Source organism: Malassezia sympodialis, genomic scaffold (genome assembly GCF_000349305.1).
Source record: "Malassezia sympodialis ATCC 42132 genomic scaffold, msy_sf_10, whole genome shotgun sequence".
NCBI classification, from domain to species: Eukaryota; Fungi; Basidiomycota; class Malasseziomycetes; order Malasseziales; family Malasseziaceae; genus Malassezia; species Malassezia sympodialis.
Genome location: NW_017387808.1, coordinates 127,131 through 144,621, shown reverse-complemented (window position 1 = coordinate 144,621; position 17,491 = coordinate 127,131). Strand labels below are relative to the sequence as shown.

Here is a 17,491-nt window from a genome sequence, read left to right as displayed (position 1 = left end):
TTCTTATTTTGGGTGCTCTGTCTTTCGGTGCACTGACGTACATTGTGAAAGCACGCGAATCTGATCCCGAGAAAGAGAGTCGCGAAAAACGTATCCCTTACCCAAACCCTCTTGTTCCTACTCTTAAAAAAGAATAATAAAAATGGCCTCTTTCGAATACGACCCGAAGAAAGTAGTTGTAGTCTTTGTCCTTGGTGGGCCTGGTGCTGGCAAAGGCACGCATTGCGCCCACCTTGTAGAAGACTATGGCTTTGTCCATCTGAGTGCAGGAGATCTCCTCCGAGCTGAACAAGCTCGCCCCGGATCCCAATATGGTCAGATGATTGCTGATTATATCAAGGATGGAAAAATCGTTCCTATGGAAGTGACGATTTCTCTTTTGAGGAATGCCATTCAGCAGGCTTTGCGTGAGAATGAGGCATCTCAGCGTGAGGGATGGGGTGATGGAAAAGGTCGCTTCCTGATTGATGGCTTTCCTCGCAAACTTGATCAGTCCCACAAGTTTGAAGAAAGCGTGTGTCCTGCCCAAATGGTTCTATTCCTTCAATGCTCTGAAGAAATTATGCTAGAGCGTCTGCTGCGTAGGGGTGAGACGAGCGGGAGGTCCGATGACAACATTGAGTCGATTAAGAAGAGATTCCGTAAGTACAAGTTGCTGACATTAAGGCACATTCGTGGAGACAAGTATGCCTGTGGTCGATTATCAACGTTCTCAAAACAAAGTGATCGATGTGGATGCCAAGAATCCTGTCGACCAAGTATACAAGGATATTTCCAAAGCAATGGATGCCAAATTTAAGCAAATTCGTAACTCGATGTAGCCCTTATTTTCGCATCATTTGCGTTTTGCCTTGAGCAAAAAAGGTCCGTCCCGGGTTCGAACCGGGGTCAATGGAAATTTGTAACATCAAAATCCACTATACTAACCACTATACGAACGGACCAACCCTGCTAGGGCGTCTCAAACAATCATTTATAAATAGAAACTATGTTTGTGTGCACAATTCTTTTCCTCGTTTAACCTGGGCGGCACATAAAGCGACCTGCATTGGAATCGATACAATAGATGCCAAAACAATACCGAGAGAGTCACCGAGCTGTCTTGTGAGAATATCAGTGAACATACACTAACAGATCCCATTCGAAATTCATATTCTTGATTGTGAAGGGCCACGTTTTGGTATCCCCTTTGGCGTTCGATTCCCCCGATGCGACTCATAACGGAGACACTGGATATTAGTGACAACATTATATACATACTAAGCAGATCCGCCCGCAAGTCCCTCAACTGCAACCAGTACAATGACAAGAGACCGAGCGATAGAGTCTTTAAACCAAGAGAAGATGCTCTCCGATGTGAGAAGAAAAAATAACGCGAATTGCACAGCAGCTGGCATCCACATCCACTTTGTTGGTATCGCCGGGAGAGAAAAGATAGATGTGTAGGACCTCGATATAAAGACAAATGTTTGGTAAGTAAGTTGGTAAAGCGGATAATAGTCACGCAAGTTTTTGAGCACAAAAGAAAGGAGAGGATGCTGATGAGGGTCAGGAATATTGTACAAGAGAGTTGGTGCAACACCTTGATTAATTGTGTATTCAGCAAAATACACACACGTCAAGGGCATCACGTAGGGAATAAGCATGGGTTTAAGCAAACGCATCTTATGTGAAAAAGATAAAGCGTTAGCTCCATCGTTTGCTTCCACTTCGCTGAATTCATTCTCAGGCGCAATGAGAGCTTCGCGTGTATCATCCGCACTCGCACGCTTCCTCACATGAATTTGGGGATGCGGCAAGATCACGAAGAAGGCCAGAGTTGTGCCGAACGAGAAAAACGCTAAAATGCTTAAACCACTCTTGACTCCTAGCGGACGAACCGCCCACCAGGCAGTTGCGCCTATTAAACCTGCCGCACCAGTTCCTGATGAGAACCATCCGACAGTGTACGTAGTGATGTCATGTGGAAAGCGTGTCGCATATTGTAGATAAGTTATCTCACCGAGGCCATTTGCGAAGCTAGCAGTAGCAATACCCAGAAGTCGAATGACAAGAGAGTCCATGTAAGCAATGGTCTAGCGTAAGTCATCATAAACGTACCAGCATTCCAACAAATGCCAGGCATGTGCACGCCCATACTCGACCATTGTACTGGATTTCCCCCTTCAGCCAATACGGAAAAACAGCTTTTGCAATTAATGCAGGGGTTATGTTCGCAAAGGCCAATAGGCCCGTGGGTACTTGTGATGGAAGGAGCTCCAGAGCAGCCGTCAGGATGACGACATACATCATATTATTGAGCAATCCTAGTAAAAAGAAAGCAATAGCATGCCGTGGGTGTTTTCGACTATTAGAATCTGGATAGAACGTTTGAGCCCCTTCATCCATCGTTTGTAATGGAATCGAGTCTTGTTGAATGACCATGCACTGTGGAGTGCGATGTTGCGAAAATATCGATCGGCGAATCGGGCCTCAACTAATCCTAGTTCGTATGACCGCTATTAACTTGTCTTACGTAGACGGTCCAAACGCTCTTGTAAAGCCATATCTTCCCTTCCCATACCATCCAAATCTCCTTCACTGAGTGCTATTTTTGATGAATTGTCAACAACGTTAGCTGAAATGCTGCTTTGAGGTGCATTGCGTAGCTAAGGTCAGTCATAATATCACATACCTTTTGGCTAAGGTCGACTCCAATTTCGTCCAAGACTTCTCGCAATATAGCATCACTTTCTTCATCTTCATTTATAGCATCTCCTAGGACGTCATCTTCATTTCCAATCGCATCCTCAATCGTATCGTTCATAATTTCATCCTTCATATCCATCGCGCTAGACTCACGTTCAAATTCCTGAAGTATGCGCTGAACAGCCACGACATTCATCGAACGATTCATAGATGCAAGTGACTGTAATTAGTGCAATCCCACATACCCGTGATGCTCCGCGCATCGCCTCTGCCATTTGCTGGGAACTCCGTAATGTTTGCATCCGAAGGCCCACAGCCTGGAGCTGAGTGCTCATCTGATAAAACTTATGGATATTTTTTCGAGTTCTTACGAGATCTTTGGCCATAACATTGCAAGCCGACTTTGGTCAATTTATCCTTACATACCATTTGGCCTTGGCGTGCATGACGCTTAATGTCATTCACGAGTTTCTTTTCCTGTGCTTCGAGCTTCGAGCGTTCCCGTTCAAGCTCCCTCTGCGCACGCTGTAGTGATCTAAGATGTTGTCGGAGTCGTTCGGCAGGAGTTGTGGCCCTACCAAATAGTGTCTCTAATATGGGCATGGTGCCGAAGGGTCTGCTAGCCACGGTTGTACTGTGGTTAAGAAAGTGGAGGTGACGGAACTTTGATCACGGTTGCTGCACTGGACCAGCATCATGGCTTCTTTGATCCCACCCAAGCGGCGCAGTCGTCCCGGGGTACCAAAACTATCCTTGGCTATCTGTGCGTCTTTTATTTTACTAACATCACAGCAAATTCGCCAGATAATGGTGAGAGTGGGCCGCCGAGTGCGGGTGAGGCCACCATAATGCCACCTTCTTGTCCAAACGTACAAACTACAGATATGGATACCTATATGGACGAAATCAGGCGTGTACTGGATCAAATGAATGTTAATGAAAGTGAAAATATACTCGATAAATTTGAAAATGAGCAAAAAGGAAACTTGGGCTCGTCAACCGAGCGATTTAGCTCGAACTCTTATGACAACCTCTCTTCGATCGCCATGCAGCGAGGTGCATCTCAAGACTCAGACATCTCAAGCACTTCTTCGCATATATCAATGAAGGATTTACGGGATAATCTAGAAGTGATATGTTCCTTGGGTGAGGGCGCCAGTGGCGAGGTGGCCAAGGCGTGCATCAAGACCACTGGACAAATAATTGCACGCAAGGTATGTAATACTATGCTTATGGTAAGACTATTACTACCTCTCCTGATCCTACGATCCACCGTCAGCTACTACGTGAATTGAATATTAACAAAAATTGTCACAGTCCTTATATTGTGCAGTACTTTGGCGCTTTCTTTGAACCTGAAAGTGCAAGTATTACCATTTGCATGGAATATTGCAAGGCTGGGAGCATGGACTCTATTTATCGCCGAGTCAAGGGGCGCGGTGGTCGTGTAGGTGAAAAGGTGCTTGCAAAGCTGGCTGAGTCGATTTTGAAGGGACTTGAGTATCTGCACCAACAGCGCATCATTCATCGAGATGTGAAGCCCAGTAACATCCTGGTGACGCAAGAGGGCCAAATGAAGCTGTGTGACTTTGGTGTCTCGGGCGAATTAATCAACAGCGTGGCAGGCACTTTTACTGGTACTTGTACTTATATGGCTGTACGTACTAGATTCTGACGCCAGCCTGAGCGAATCATGGGCCAACCATATACCATTACCTCTGACGTATGGTCCCTGGGTGTGACCATATTGGAGCTTGCCCTCAATCGGTATCCTTTTACTTCTGATGGAGAGCCCCCCATGGGTCCCATTGAACTTTTGACCTATCTTCTAAACTCGCCATTGCCTACATTGGCAGATGATCAAGCTCAAGGTATCAAATGGAGCCGTTCCTTGCGTGACTTGGTCGACCGATGCTTGGTGCGGGATGGGGCACTGCGCGTTGGGCCACGATATCTGCTTCATCATCCGCTCATTCTGCGTGCTGAGCAGATTTCTAATGCAGACATGGCACGGTTCGTCGCTCAAGTCTGGAATTGGCCCTACCCCTAGTCCGTAGATACTTCAAGCATGCCCTCTGTTGGACGCACGTGCCAGTGTGGACCCGCCAAAACGATTTGTTCTGCTCCACTTGGACGCAATCGACATGGGCGCTGTACAGTCGACTTCGCAGGACGCTGGTGGACGTCCACGTCCTTACAGCAACCAGGAAGTGGTGGCGGCTATGCTGCTGCATCATCACCGTGTCGCATTGGAGAATTCAAATGACCAGGGTGGCGCTCCAAAGGCCGTGTGCCCGGTTCCGCACCATGGCCGACGCGGAGCGATGGCGCCTAGCTCGGAGCTTAATCCTTTGAATAAAATGCCTGAACTCACGCAGGATCGTGCACCCAACCAGACGATGGATCTTTCGCGCGAGAGAGTCGTTTCGTCAATTCCGCGAGCCCCTACTTCTGCAGCACCAGGCGATTCGCCTTATGGGGCAGCGCAATGCCCGATCCCCCATGAAGCCCGGGCGAGCTCAAAGTCGTCGTCTGCTTGTCCTGTGGATCACAAGGACCAAGATGAGGAGTCTCTGGGGTACTGGGAGTACCCGTCGCCGCAGCAGTTCTACAATGCTCTCGTGCGCAAGGGTTGGGAAACGCCGGAGGAGAGTGTTGATATGATGGTGCTCATACATAACTTCCTCAATGAGCGTGCGTGGCAGGAAATTGTGGAATGGGAAAAGATGGCCGGCAGTGACGTATCCAAGCTACAACTGGCACGCTTCCAGGGCAAGCCGGGAACCTTGACGCCCAAGGCGCGGATGTACGGGTGGCTGGCATGGGCCATGCCTGATAAATTTAGCTCTGAGCCTCCCTTTGATCGGCATGATTGGATTGTGCGCCGCGGTCCCACGGAGACTCACCCCGGCGGGGAGGAAGTGCGCTACATTATTGACTACTACTCGCGGGAGGATGAATCTGATGAGAATGAAGCCAGCTTCAACCTTGATGTGCGTCCAGCCATTAGTAACCTGGACACTGCACGACTCCGGTGGAAAAAACTGATGCAAGAATACGAGTCTGGCGAGCTCTTGGCGCCGTTCCGCGGGCAACCAGACGCCCCGCCTCGTGAGAATCCATAGCCAACGATCGCCGAGTGCCACGTGCGACACACGTGCGATTTCGAAAGATCGTCCACCAGGCAGCGTTCCAGAGACTGTGACCTATTGATCTGCCGGATATCGGCCTAGCCATGCCAAACACTGGCCGCCGTGGAGCATGAACGGGAACGTAGCTGCTGGCAGTCATATATTAACTAAGGCAGCACTGCGAAAGGGGATGGAACTTGCCCAGATGGTGCTGCAGCGTGAGGCTGCTGCACTCCAGGCTCAGGCCAACAAGCTATGTGCGCAGCAAGCTGTGCAAGACCGCTTGCAAGAAGCCTTGTATATCTCTGCCAAGTATACTCAAGATATGCAAGGGAAAATGGTGCTTGTGGGTGTGGGAAAAAGCGGGCTTGTAGCGCGCAAAATCGCTGCTACACTAACATCGGTGGGCGTACCTGCCATATACTTGCATCCCATCGAGAGTATGCATGGCGATCTAGGACTAGTGATTCCTGGATCTGATGTGATCATGGTACTATCGTACTCGGGGAATACGCCCGAGATCCATGCTTTTCTCCAACTCGAGCAGGTGCAAAAATGCACTCGGATCGTAATGACAGCAAATGCGTCTAGCGCACTGATACCATTAGCTGACGTATGGCTCGACTGCAGCGCTGCAGAACCTCTCAAGGATACGAAATCGTCAACGGAAAGCGAAGCATGGCCCGCTATCCCTGCCCCTACGTCGAGCACAACGCTGATGATGGCCTTGGGCGATGCATTTGCCCTTGCCCTTGTGCAAATTCAGGGGCTCACATGTACTACGTTTGCCAAGAATCATCCTGGAGGGCACCTAGGGAAAATACTCAAAGAGTATCAGCCCGCTGATCATCGAGACATAGGAGAGGTTTCTCGGGTCAAGAGGGAAGAGTAGCCCGTATAGATGAAAAAGATTTGGAGAACAGCTGCTGCTGCCTCGGGCAGAAGCTCCTGTGTGTCGCGGCTCTTTGTTACAGGTCGCACATCCGCTGTGTTGCGCAAGTAAATGTGGCGTAGTTGAGCATTGGGCACATCCTTGATAAGGAGCCAGTGTACGTGGAATAAGCCCTTCCAGCGAGTACCATCAGCCCATATATCGCTACTCTGAGTGTAGTCAAGTCCCGACGTCATTTGCGCCACGCCGCAGAAGCGACCACTTCCATTTACAGAGAAGAAGAGATAAATAGGGCCTGTTGCATGGCTCTGTCTCCATGCACTGTCCAGTCGTTTGTTGCCTTTTTCTGTGCTTGTCCACACGCCATGATGCACGGATCGTTGGATATCCACCTCTGTAAAGCTTTTGATGACAAAGGCGCGCTGAGGAAAGGGAACTGGTAATACCAAATTAGGCTGCCCATACGGTGCAGAATAGGAATGCGGTGGCGTCCATAGAGGCGGTTCTACCGGCATGGAAGACGGTGTCATAAACGATTCGGTAGGGATGGGGGCCCGTACAGAAGACATAGAGGTCATGGGCATGGGCGCCACATAAGGAATGGCGTCAGGCGGTCCTGAGGAGGATACATTGTGGGCATCCGGAGCGAGGTCCTCGTACAGGTCGGCCACCGTAGCGCTCCATGGTCTGTCTAGTGATGTGGGACTCTGAGGCGGAGCGTGTGCATCATGCAATTTCATTTGGTTGAACACACCGCTCGGGTCCATGGCAGCGTACTTCAGAGGGGAGGACAATCTGCCACCATGCGCCGGGGAGGTCGAAAACTTTGTCAAGTCATATGAGCCAAGAGAATCCGTCCTGAACGAAGGTTCACGCCCCTGACCAGACAGCGAAAGCCACCGACGTGTGTTCATAGCTGTATCATCCACATCGGGACCTGTCTGCCACGTCGATGCAGCGCTGACCGTGCGCGGGCGTGTCTTTAATTCATTGATTGTGCCATTAGCAGGTTCGCTGATACTTCCACGAGCATCGGCGCCAAGTTTTGCAATCGTTGCCTCCAAAAATGTTTGCGGTGCACTATGCCGCGGTGTATCTAGGGCACGAAGGTGCTGCACACGGCGGGATGGGTGCTGTAGATCAGCTGGCGGGCTAGAGCGAGCGCATAAAGTGGGATCATAGTCGGAATGTAGGCTAGACTTGCGGGAGAGCTGCCATGTGTCTTTATCTTCTTCCTTCGCATCATATGACCACGGCAAATCGCTCCAGATGGTCGGCACACAGGCAGTGGATTGCCACGGTCGAACTGGGACCTTGTTCGATCGGTCCATAGACATAGGCCCATTCGAGTGTTGTGTCTTTGAGGGTATCAGGCTGTGGTTCCGCCGCAAATGAGACGGGAGAGATGGCCAGTGTACGTGAGTCGGATCTGATATGTCCCGTCGGCCATCCATGACACTACCAATGCTCGTACCTATGACCACGACGGTGGCACACGACTAGACCTCCACAGTGGCGGTGATGAAGTGCTAAGTACTAGGTCCTGCGTCCTCTGTGCGCATGGCGGCCAGGCGCGTGCGCAAGGCCTCCGTGGACATGGACATGCGCTTCTCTATGCGCTCGGTGCTGCGCTGGTCCCCTGGCTCCCGACGGAACTTGGCTTTCAGCTCGGCAAGGCGCGCATCCACACTGGAGGACGGCAGTGTCTGTGCTGGCGTCTGATCCTCGGCCGCATGGTTCGCGAGGGCGCGCTTGATATACCGCTGGAAAATAGGACCGGTGTTTTGTAGCGAGCGCTCGATACTGGCATGCTTGCTAGGGTGCCGTTTCTGGAATTCGTACAGATCGCGGATCGCAGCACGCGATTGGTCCTTCTGCGAGATACGATCAAATATACCGCGCAGTTCGGCAGTGAGAGCATCGTCCGTAGGACTGGTAGTCTGGCGCACGGGGGCAGTTTCTTTCGGTTCATCTTTGGTTGGCGCAGCAGGAAGAGGGACCGTGGATGAAGTGGTAGCCGACTCACCTTCTCGAGTGGCACCACTGCCGTACAGTAGGCGCAGGAGGTAGCGATACACATGGCTGTTTTCCGGCTCGTCCCACGAATCCGTAAGTGCTAGCGCACCTTCTCCCAGCACATCCGTCAGTTGCTTGAGCACGTTGGTCGCGGTAATCAAAGGAATGTCGCGCAGAGGCACATGCTCGCGTGCTCGGCGGCCCCACTCGGCGGGTGGCACAGCTTGCAAAAACTTCTCCACGCTTACCAACAGCGCCGCGCCATGCACCTGCTGCGCCTCGAGTGCAGCCGGGAGTTTGCGGGCCACTTTCCACAAGCATTTGACGACGAGCTCAACGAAACGAGCGTCCTCGATGGAGTCTGCCGAGAGTGTGCGTGTACCCTCTGTGAGGACCTCGAAGAGGGCAGCATACACCGCATCACCAGGGCATGTAGAGAGCACGCGTAAGACCACGGCGTTTAGCTGCTTGGCGAGTGTCTGCGACGCCTCATCGTCCAGTGCGGATATATGCATGAGCTGCTGAAGCAGCGACTGCAATAGTGGTGCGAGATCCTCAACGTCTAGTGGAGCCGCGCGCGCATATTGTGAGTCCAAAAGAACTAGCAGGGTCTGCAAGACATGCTTGACGTAACGATGATCCACGAGACCTCCTCGCGAAGTGTACTGCAGTGCGGTCAAAAGCGCCCGCACCACCGATGGGCGTGAGCTGGGCGAGAGTATTTGGGGCAGGCGCGCCTGCAGGGACTTGAGACCGGCAATGCTTGTCTCTTTCTCGTCACTGCTGACCAGCGCGACGTCGTCTTCAGTGCCACTTTGGCCGTCGGCGGGCGGCACCGAAGACGACGGGCGCGGCGCACGCGCTGCCATTGTGGGCTGCGCCCGTCGGTCGACCAACTCATTGCTCGAGCTGGTGGTCGGCGCCATTCGAGCAGACGAAGGCAAACTTGTGCGCTTCAGGCGTTCCTCCAGCAGGCTCTCGTCCTTAGGTGGCAGTGGCCCCAGCAACCGCCAGAGGCTCTCGCCCATGAGTTTGTATACTTCAGCTAGGGTGCTGAGTGCTGCGCCGCGCACGGACGGATCGCGATCACTTATAAGTCGCGCCACCACTGGTAAGGATTTGGCTGGTGTGCACACAGCAATTCCATGGCGCGTTAACAGGCAGCCAAGCTCAGCGAGGCATTCAGAGCGCGTGCGCGCATTTTTCGATGATAGCCCATGCTCCAGCAGCAGCTGAAAGAGACGGGACGGCGGGAACAAGACACACACGCGTCGAAGCATATCACGGGCCGCTTCGCGGAAAGCTGCTTTGGCATCGCCTGTTCGAATGACGAGGGTAAGGACGAGGGCTTGCGCCTCGGCATCGCCCAGAGGTGCGTTTTCTTGGCTTTGTAAATCCAGCAGTGCACCCACGAGCTCAAAGCATCGAAGTGCTACGCTCGTGTTCTTTTCCAACAGACGCACACAAGCGTACTTAAGCAGGACATCAGAGTTTGCACACACCTGTGCCCGCACTTCTGACGAGGATATGCCTGCCCCTTCCGCGCACGCAGGGTTTGTAATCACAGTCATCAAGTCATCGAGGCCCTGCAGATAGTCCCGCTCCGCATGGTGATCCTGGCTGAAAAGACGCGCGACTAGCGTGGGCACACAGCACGTTTCCATCTGCTGTCGCAGTGTCGCGACATCGCGTGCGCGGACAGCACCTTCGATAACAAAAGGTGTTCGCGAAACACGCTCACGCGCAGCTTTGTACTTGTCATCCGACGTCAAAAATGGCGTGGGTGGCGGTGCCGTTTCCGCTGCACGCGTCGAGGAAGACAGCGTGCGGCTTACCGCGGACGCCTTCGGCCGCGCTTTCTCGGTTGTCACGGCCGGGCGCACACGCGCCACAGGCGCCGCAGCTGCTTCCTTGCGAACAACTGGTCCACTTGTAGGCGCGGCGCGGCGCTGAGCCGTCGAGGGCGCGGAAGGCATCGCACTCGGTGACACAATGGCCCGTGGGGCTGGTCGGGGCCCGGCACCGTTGGCCCCAGGTACGGCCGCTGCGCTAGGTTGGTCCAATCGCGCTGCTTGGCTGCGGGCAGCTTCGATTAGCGGCAATGCTGTCGCACGGGATGCACCTTTCAGGGCTCCTGTCGCGTCAATAAGCACCTTATGTCCCACACTTGTCAAGAGCAGAGGGAGTAGGGCCTGTGCGCCCTTGCGCACGGGGCCTGACCGATCGTCGAGTGACGCAAGGACGGACGGAATGAGCGGTGCAAGATCGGGCAACGGTCCGTGCGCAGGTAGTGCGCCTTCAAGCCACTGGAATAAATCCTGCCGTAGCATAGGATTGGCATGTTTGCCGTCCAGCACCAGACCCATGCCTGGAACAAGCGGCGCGAGATGCACCTGCCCCACCATTGCATCTAGCGCAGCGACCGCAGCAGCGCGGATCGGCGCCTTGGCGTCCGCCAGCACCTGCACGACAGGAGCACTGAGAATTCGTGCGAGTGGCTCAAAGCTCTTTTGCAACCCGCGCGCAAGTAGCGACACCGTGTCGAGCGCCAGTGTACGCACCATGATATTGGTATCTTGAAGACGTGGCTTGAGCGCTTGCACTAGATCCGTGCCTTGTCCCTGCAGTCGTGGATGTGACTGCAGGGACGATTGGACCGCTTCCAGTGCCTCTTTGCGGACCTTCCACGAGCTGTCGCCCATCGACTGAAGTGTCGCGGAAGACACCAATGTCTCGATCGCGACACGAGGAATGAGACTGTCTAGATCCACCTCCTCTTCAACCTCTGGGTTGGCGGGTGACTCGTCGTCAGGAACCTCCTGAGGGACTCCCACCTTCGCAGAGCGAGTTGCGCGAGTAGGCGCAGGTGCCGGCTCTGCCGACGCAACTTGCGTCTCCAACGTGGCCATGAGCTGCGGCGTCACATCTGATACAAGGCCGAGCAGTGCACGACCAACAAATCGCGCGAGCGTTCCAAACAGTGTAGTGGCATTAGCTCGTACGGTCGCATTCGCCGATTTGAGCGCATCCACCGAGTATGACACAAGTGTCCTGGTGTCCACGCCTTGGAGGCCAAAGGCAAGTACTGCTTCGTTCACCCAGAGCAGAGCATCTGCCTGGGCCTTGGGCGCTTTCAAAGCACTTAGCACAGGCACACTCTGAGCAAGAACATACCCAAACGAGACTGCTTCCGCATACAGCATCAGCGTCTCGCCTGCTGTCGCCTTGAGTTTCATGTCGCCTAGTTTTTCGCACAGTGGTGGAATTGTCAAGGCGGCCGTGTTTCGTCCAAAGGAACCAAGTTCCTGCATAGCCTGCATGGCTTGGAACACCATGTTCATGACTTGGAAGTTACTTTCCTTCCAGCCGGGATGCCGCGCGAGAAGGTGAGCCACCAGCTCGGTGTCAGGCTCCGTTGAGCGAATCCATGGCACAAGACTTTGAGCTCCTTCCAAGCGCTCTTTCCAGCTCGATGAAGCAAGTTGTGCACGCACATGCTCGGGAAGTAGTTCTAGTGCTCGAGCGGCGCCCTCCTCGGGTGAGTAGCGGAAAGAGACAGCCTCCTCTGCTGCAGACTGCACCGCATTATTCCGTGGAGCAGGACGGCGTGAAGTAGTATTACTCGGGCCGCTCGGTGCCGCAACAGGTGCACGAGTCATCACTGGTTTCTGGGATGTCGCACGAACAGCAGCGAGGGGCTTGCTGGGAGCATGTGCAGGGGTGGTGCCCTCTGCAGGCAGCGCAGACCGCCTTGAAGCAGCCGGTGTAGGGTTCTGCTGCGGCCGGGCAGGAGCACGAGAGTTTGCAGGAGTCCCGTGCACTGCACTGGCAGATGCGGCGCTAGAAGGGGGACGCATGCCGGCGCTTTTCCCAGTAGGAGCTTGCCTGACCGCCAAGATTACATTCGCCGCCTCTTCCTGGACTTTGGACCGCTTGATATCGTCAAGTTGCTCCATGAAGGGCGCCATGGGCCGCTCGCCCACAAGTTTCAGCAAAGTGCCCATGGCATGCGCCGCGGCATCACGCACGTCACCAGCCCCTTCACCAAGCGACGTGAGCAGCAACGATGCCATGGACTTGATATCAGCATTATTAGGTGCTGCGGTGGTAGACTGCAGGCACCGGGCGAGAAAGCGCACGGTGCCCGCCTTGACAGCTGGATTCTTATGGGCCGCAGCCGTAGCCACTGGTTCCAGTACGTCGCTTAGCGTGCCGCAGAGGAACAAGGCATCAAGCGTGGCAGAAAGAACCTCGACTGTGGCGGGCTTGCGCTCTTTCAGTCTCTCGAGCACCGTTGGTAGCACGGATAATAAGAACGTGCCGTCTTTGCGCAGGCCTTGTGCCAATCCAGACAAGCAACGACATGCTTGCAGTACCACGTTTATATTGACGTCTTTCTGAACACGCAATTGCAATGCTTGTACGTAGCTATCCAGGCCCGGATCAGGCTGGATACGTGGACTGTCCTTCAGCGCGGCATGCAAGGAGTCGAGGGCTTCCATACGTTCTTGCCACTTGGTCGATGCGACTAGTGAAAAGAACTGTGGAGATAGTTTGCGACTGCTCAGTACATTCACAGGCTCAGACGTTTCGTAAGGATCTTCCAAAAGCGCATCCATAGCGCTCTCCTGTTCATCCACTGCGGCGCCTGACGAAGCCGGCGCCTCGTCCAACGTTGCCGCAGGCTCGGCCGCACTTAAGGCCTCCGCTCGTGCCTTGTTCGATGCGAGATGCCTCAGAGGTGCGCTAGCGGGTGCAGCTTCACTGAATTGTCGTTCCAGTTCTTTCACCTGAATGTCTTTTAGTTGAGAGAGCACGGGCGCAAGGGCCGCGCCCATCACCCGATGGAGCTCCACTGCCAGCGCGCTGCCTTCTGTACGCACATTCTTATCCGCATGTGCAAATATTCGCGGAATGGACTGGGAAATGAGGCGCACATTCACCTGCTCACCACCCAAGTTTTGTACCAGAAGAGTCAGGGCATTGACATTAGCTGCGACAACCTTGGGCTGCTTAGATGTAATCTTGTCACAAAGGTCGCCAATGATCCCATCACAACCAGCCACGTCCTCCTGCTCTGCAAAAAGCAGGACCAACTCCTGTGCCGCTTTACGAGTACCTGTGCGCATGGAGCAGAGGCATTTTTCTGCCACCCCTGGCAGTACATCCATGCGTGTGCGACCTGCACGTGTGCCACCATACCGAACAAAAGCACAGAGACATTCGACGCCCTTCTCCTGGGCTGCTGCATTGGTATCAAGAGCCATACCTTGCAGTACGTCGGTTTGGTGCGCATAGTCAGCAAAGATCGGATCTTCGTCTGAAGATGTATGTGAAAATGATTTTGTCAGTTCCTCGTACGCAGTTAATCGAGCTTTCCATAGCTTCGATGATAGGCGCTCCCCCAGCGGCATGCGCGCCACATCGTCCGCACTGCCGCCGGCCGTGTCTGCCATGGCGTGGAGGTGGGCGCGGCATCGCGGCGCGTATGTTTGGGTGTTGTGTTGTTCACGTGACTATGTACCTGAGCCTGGCCGTGGCTAATGCCAAAGTTTCATCTCGAGCGGGCGCAAGAAGCAATACAATAAAAAGGAGAGGCCAAGGCCGATTTCGAATCCCAAATCACCGACCTTGGCTCCCAAGGGGCCCGTGTACCATGTCTGATCCATGAAGGGTATTACAAGTCCGAGAGCCAATACAGCTGAGAGGATGCCAGCGAACCCGGGGGGCAAGGACCGCCAGTCGTTCCAAATAGAAAGATCATAGGAAGAGAAACGGCACCTCCGAATAACGATGAAATCGGCTAGCGTGACTCCGATATAAAGAGCCGCCCAATAAGCAATGATGCTCACAAAGTTAGTCAGAGCATTGTAAAAGTGGTCCTGTCCCACAATAGCCAGAGGCAGCACAATGGCTGTCGCCAGAATGGGAATCACAAAGCGTGGGAGAACCGTAAGGATAGGGATCGCTGTTTGTACACTGAGACCCATGGAATAGAAGGTTGTCATAATATTACTCACGGCCGAGAGGGCAATGAGAACCGTTAGAAACTTGCCAAAGTTGCCCAAATGAGAGGACAAAATAAGGTTGATAAGGGGACCCGGCGAAGGGTTTTGTTCAATGGCTGTATTCCAAGCCGGGATATCGACAGCTGACGTAGCGAATGCCGCCCCCAGCATCATGGCCAACGGCGCAGAGAAGATCAGGCCTAGCATCACCACCACAAAGAGCCACACAGACGACTTGTCGCGGTTCATATACAAACTGACGTCGGATGAGAATGCTGAGTAGGTAGCATAAAATCCTGCCATGAGACATCCCATAGACAAAACAGATTTCGCAGAAGGAGGCTGCTCGTTCGGGTCCAAGTGAAGACCTTGAGGGCCGGACTTGGCCTCCCGGGCCATAATGGCAAAGCTTATCAGGACAGGGATCCAAAACCACATATCAATTAGATTCAGCACGCGGATACCGCAAAAAGACACAATGAGACCAAGCAGGGTAACAATCACGATGCCGACAGTCGCCGACATGCTACCATTAGGCGATACAGCCTGCAGTGTCTCTCCAGCAAGAATTGCATTAAGAATCATGTAACCGATACCTGTGATAGCATTTAAAATGGACACCAAAGAGGCACCAAAGTATCCGAAAGAATATCGTGCATGCACCATCTGGCGCAAGCCAAGGTTCTTGCCGAAGAGTGCGAAAAAAGATGGGAAAAGACCCCATGCGATCAGAAAGCCTAATACTGTATAGCTTGCATACTTGAAGCCGAACCCAAATTCAGGGGCAAGCATGCCGGTAGAGAAGCTTAGGACGTTCATGTTGACGCTAAACCAGATTAAACCAATCGAGTACGGGTGCGACACACGCTGCTCGTCCTTGGAGATGGGATCGATGTTGGCCCATTCAATCCACGCGAATCGAGACCATCGGCGTTTGTCAAGCACCTTGGGTATTTGATCGTGTTTCTCATCTGGCCCTGAGTCAAAGACAGCACCTGGCTTCTCTGACTCTGTGTAAGAGCCGCCTATTGCCTCCTCATCCTGCTGCCCCATGTGGACAGCGATGTGGCGCTGAGTCAGCCATACGCGACGCCGAGCGGCCCACTCTATTTCCCTGCGATTGCCATGTGAAAGTGGTATGGAAAAGACATGACTTTTTATTTTCTATTTGCTAGGCACGAATTGCCAGGACGTGTCATATATTTAGTTTTCACCATCCTCTGTAATGGCACTCGGACCCCGTGACGCAACGTGTTGGTCGAACAGCTTGTCGAACACAGTGTCGCGGCTCACGTCTTGGCCATTCCGGATGGCACGGTGGAACACATGCAGTACCGCATCCACATCTTCCATGGTTTGGTCCTTGATATCCGCCATGACCTTAATACGGTTGGTGGCAGCCTTAACCTGCTCATCCGTCAGATCGAGACCGAGTTGCTGGGCACGACTCTTGACAGCATTCCAACCCGTCAGGCGGTGACCGATCGACACGTAGCGGCTCATACCGAAGTCCTCAGGCTTGATGATCTCGTAGGTACTAGGGTTCGCAAGAATGGCCTTGGCGTGAATGCCGGCTTTGTGTGTGAAGGCACAGTAGCCAGTAACGGGGTTATTGAAGGGCACCTGCACCTGAACAGCGTCCGCGACAATGTCCTCGACCTCACGCAGGGCCTTGAGGTTGTACTTGTTCATCACGAACTCACGGTCGGCCGCGTACATACGAGCAATAAACCCACCCAGGCTTGGAATACCGTTGCGTTCACCGATACCAAGCACAGACGTATCGACGTGAGTCGCACCAGCCTCCAAGGCCGTGTAAGCGTTGGCGATAGCGCAACCGGTGTCGTTGTGGAAGTGGCATTCAATGTCACAGCCAACCACGCCACGGAGTGTGCGCACGAGGTCGTACACTTGACGGGGGCTGGCCACGCCCACAGTGTCGGCAATACCCACACGGTTCACGCCCACCTTGTCGACTACCTGGTAGATGCTCAACAGGTCGACCAGGTCCGAACGGAACGAGTCCTCCGTGGAGAAACGGATTTCAATACCCTTGCTCTTTACAAAGTTGATCACCTCAACAGCTGCCTTGGTGATGTATGTCATGTCCTTTCCGTGCGAGTATTCGCGTAGGAACTTGGAGGTGCCCATGACCACGTCGACACCGTCGACACCAGTTTCGACAGCGATGCGGGCGTCATCCATGTGGCAACGGATATGCGTAATGACCTTGGCCTTCAGACCAAGCTTGCAAATGGCTTCGCAGTCCTTGCGGCTCTGCTCCGAGGCGGCCGGCGAGGTGAGCTCAATGCAATCGACACCAAAGTTGTCCAAAGCTTTGGCAATCTTGATCTTCGTCTCCGTGTCGAAGAAGGCATTCGCAAACTGTTCGCCCTCTACTCGGTTAGTTTCTTAATGCACGTACCACGCAGAGTAGACTCAATGATCTTGAAGTTGGACACATTGCTCAGGAAGTCGGCGTAACGTGACGCAGAGAATGGCTGGGCACCCTGGAGAGCCGCGTTCTCAGAACGGGCCGGCTTGGATACAGCGCTGCTGCTGTCTACAGCGACATGGCTTTCCTTGACATCGTCAGAGGCTTCACCTTCAATACGCTGCATTTTGCTGGGGCGAGTATCCTGACAGTCACACATGCTGTTGAAAGTGGGAGTGGGGGAAGAAAATCGAGATCAGAGGGAATTGAGTGTCAACCACCCGCATGACTCGGCCGTCTCGAGCCGATGACAAATACTAGC

At 53.5% G+C, this 17,491-nt stretch overlaps 8 protein-coding genes and 1 pseudogene across 9 annotated transcripts; 3 read left to right on the top strand and 6 right to left on the bottom strand.

Moving 5' to 3' along the window:
• Window positions 1–142: 142 nt before the first annotated feature.
• Window positions 143–821, top strand: MSY001_2214 (uncharacterized protein; the record flags this gene model as incomplete). Its single annotated transcript, XM_018884052.1, has 2 exons — window positions 143–641; window positions 667–821. The coding sequence occupies 2 exons, from the start codon at window positions 143–145 to the stop codon at window positions 819–821; spliced, it is 654 nt and encodes a 217-aa protein (XP_018740751.1).
• Window positions 822–986: 165 nt separating this feature from the next.
• On the bottom strand, window positions 987–2,063 carry MSY001_2213 (uncharacterized protein; the record flags this gene model as incomplete). The annotated part of the gene is made up of 3 exons (XM_018884051.1): window positions 987–1,097; window positions 1,127–1,229; window positions 1,261–2,063. The coding sequence occupies 3 exons, from the start codon at window positions 2,061–2,063 to the stop codon at window positions 987–989; spliced, it is 1,017 nt and encodes a 338-aa protein (XP_018740750.1).
• Window positions 2,064–2,587: 524 nt separating this feature from the next.
• MSY001_2212 (uncharacterized protein) lies at window positions 2,588–3,291 on the bottom strand (the record flags this gene model as incomplete). The annotated part of the gene is made up of 3 exons (XM_018884050.1): window positions 2,588–2,908; window positions 2,934–3,089; window positions 3,115–3,291. 3 exons carry the CDS (start codon window positions 3,289–3,291, stop codon window positions 2,588–2,590), a joined length of 654 nt encoding a protein of 217 aa, XP_018740749.1.
• A 281-nt stretch (window positions 3,292–3,572) lies between these two features.
• Window positions 3,573–4,363, top strand: MSY001_2211 (uncharacterized protein; the record flags this gene model as incomplete). The annotated part of the gene is made up of 2 exons (XM_018884049.1): window positions 3,573–3,902; window positions 3,929–4,363. The coding sequence occupies 2 exons, from the start codon at window positions 3,573–3,575 to the stop codon at window positions 4,361–4,363; spliced, it is 765 nt and encodes a 254-aa protein (XP_018740748.1).
• Window positions 4,364–4,381: 18 nt separating this feature from the next.
• On the top strand, window positions 4,382–5,813 carry MSY001_2210 (uncharacterized protein; the record flags this gene model as incomplete). The annotated part of the gene is made up of 2 exons (XM_018884048.1): window positions 4,382–4,701; window positions 4,784–5,813. The coding sequence occupies 2 exons, from the start codon at window positions 4,382–4,384 to the stop codon at window positions 5,811–5,813; spliced, it is 1,350 nt and encodes a 449-aa protein (XP_018740747.1).
• An 852-nt stretch (window positions 5,814–6,665) lies between these two features.
• MSY001_2209 lies at window positions 6,666–7,395 on the bottom strand (annotated as a pseudogene). The gene is given in 2 exon segments: window positions 6,666–7,364; window positions 7,372–7,395. Coding segments are annotated over 2 exon segments (723 nt in total).
• Window positions 7,396–8,240: 845 nt separating this feature from the next.
• Window positions 8,241–14,183, bottom strand: MSY001_2208 (uncharacterized protein; the record flags this gene model as incomplete). Its single annotated transcript, XM_018884047.1, has 2 exons — window positions 8,241–13,996; window positions 14,162–14,183. 2 exons carry the CDS (start codon window positions 14,181–14,183, stop codon window positions 8,241–8,243), a joined length of 5,778 nt encoding a protein of 1,925 aa, XP_018740746.1.
• Window positions 14,184–14,267: 84 nt separating this feature from the next.
• MSY001_2207 (uncharacterized protein) lies at window positions 14,268–15,788 on the bottom strand (the record flags this gene model as incomplete). Its single annotated transcript, XM_018884046.1, has 1 exon — window positions 14,268–15,788. One exon carries the CDS (start codon window positions 15,786–15,788, stop codon window positions 14,268–14,270), a length of 1,521 nt encoding a protein of 506 aa, XP_018740745.1.
• A 150-nt stretch (window positions 15,789–15,938) lies between these two features.
• MSY001_2206 (uncharacterized protein) lies at window positions 15,939–17,389 on the bottom strand (the record flags this gene model as incomplete). The annotated part of the gene is made up of 2 exons (XM_018884045.1): window positions 15,939–17,131; window positions 17,161–17,389. 2 exons carry the CDS (start codon window positions 17,387–17,389, stop codon window positions 15,939–15,941), a joined length of 1,422 nt encoding a protein of 473 aa, XP_018740744.1.
• Window positions 17,390–17,491: the final 102 nt, after the last annotated feature.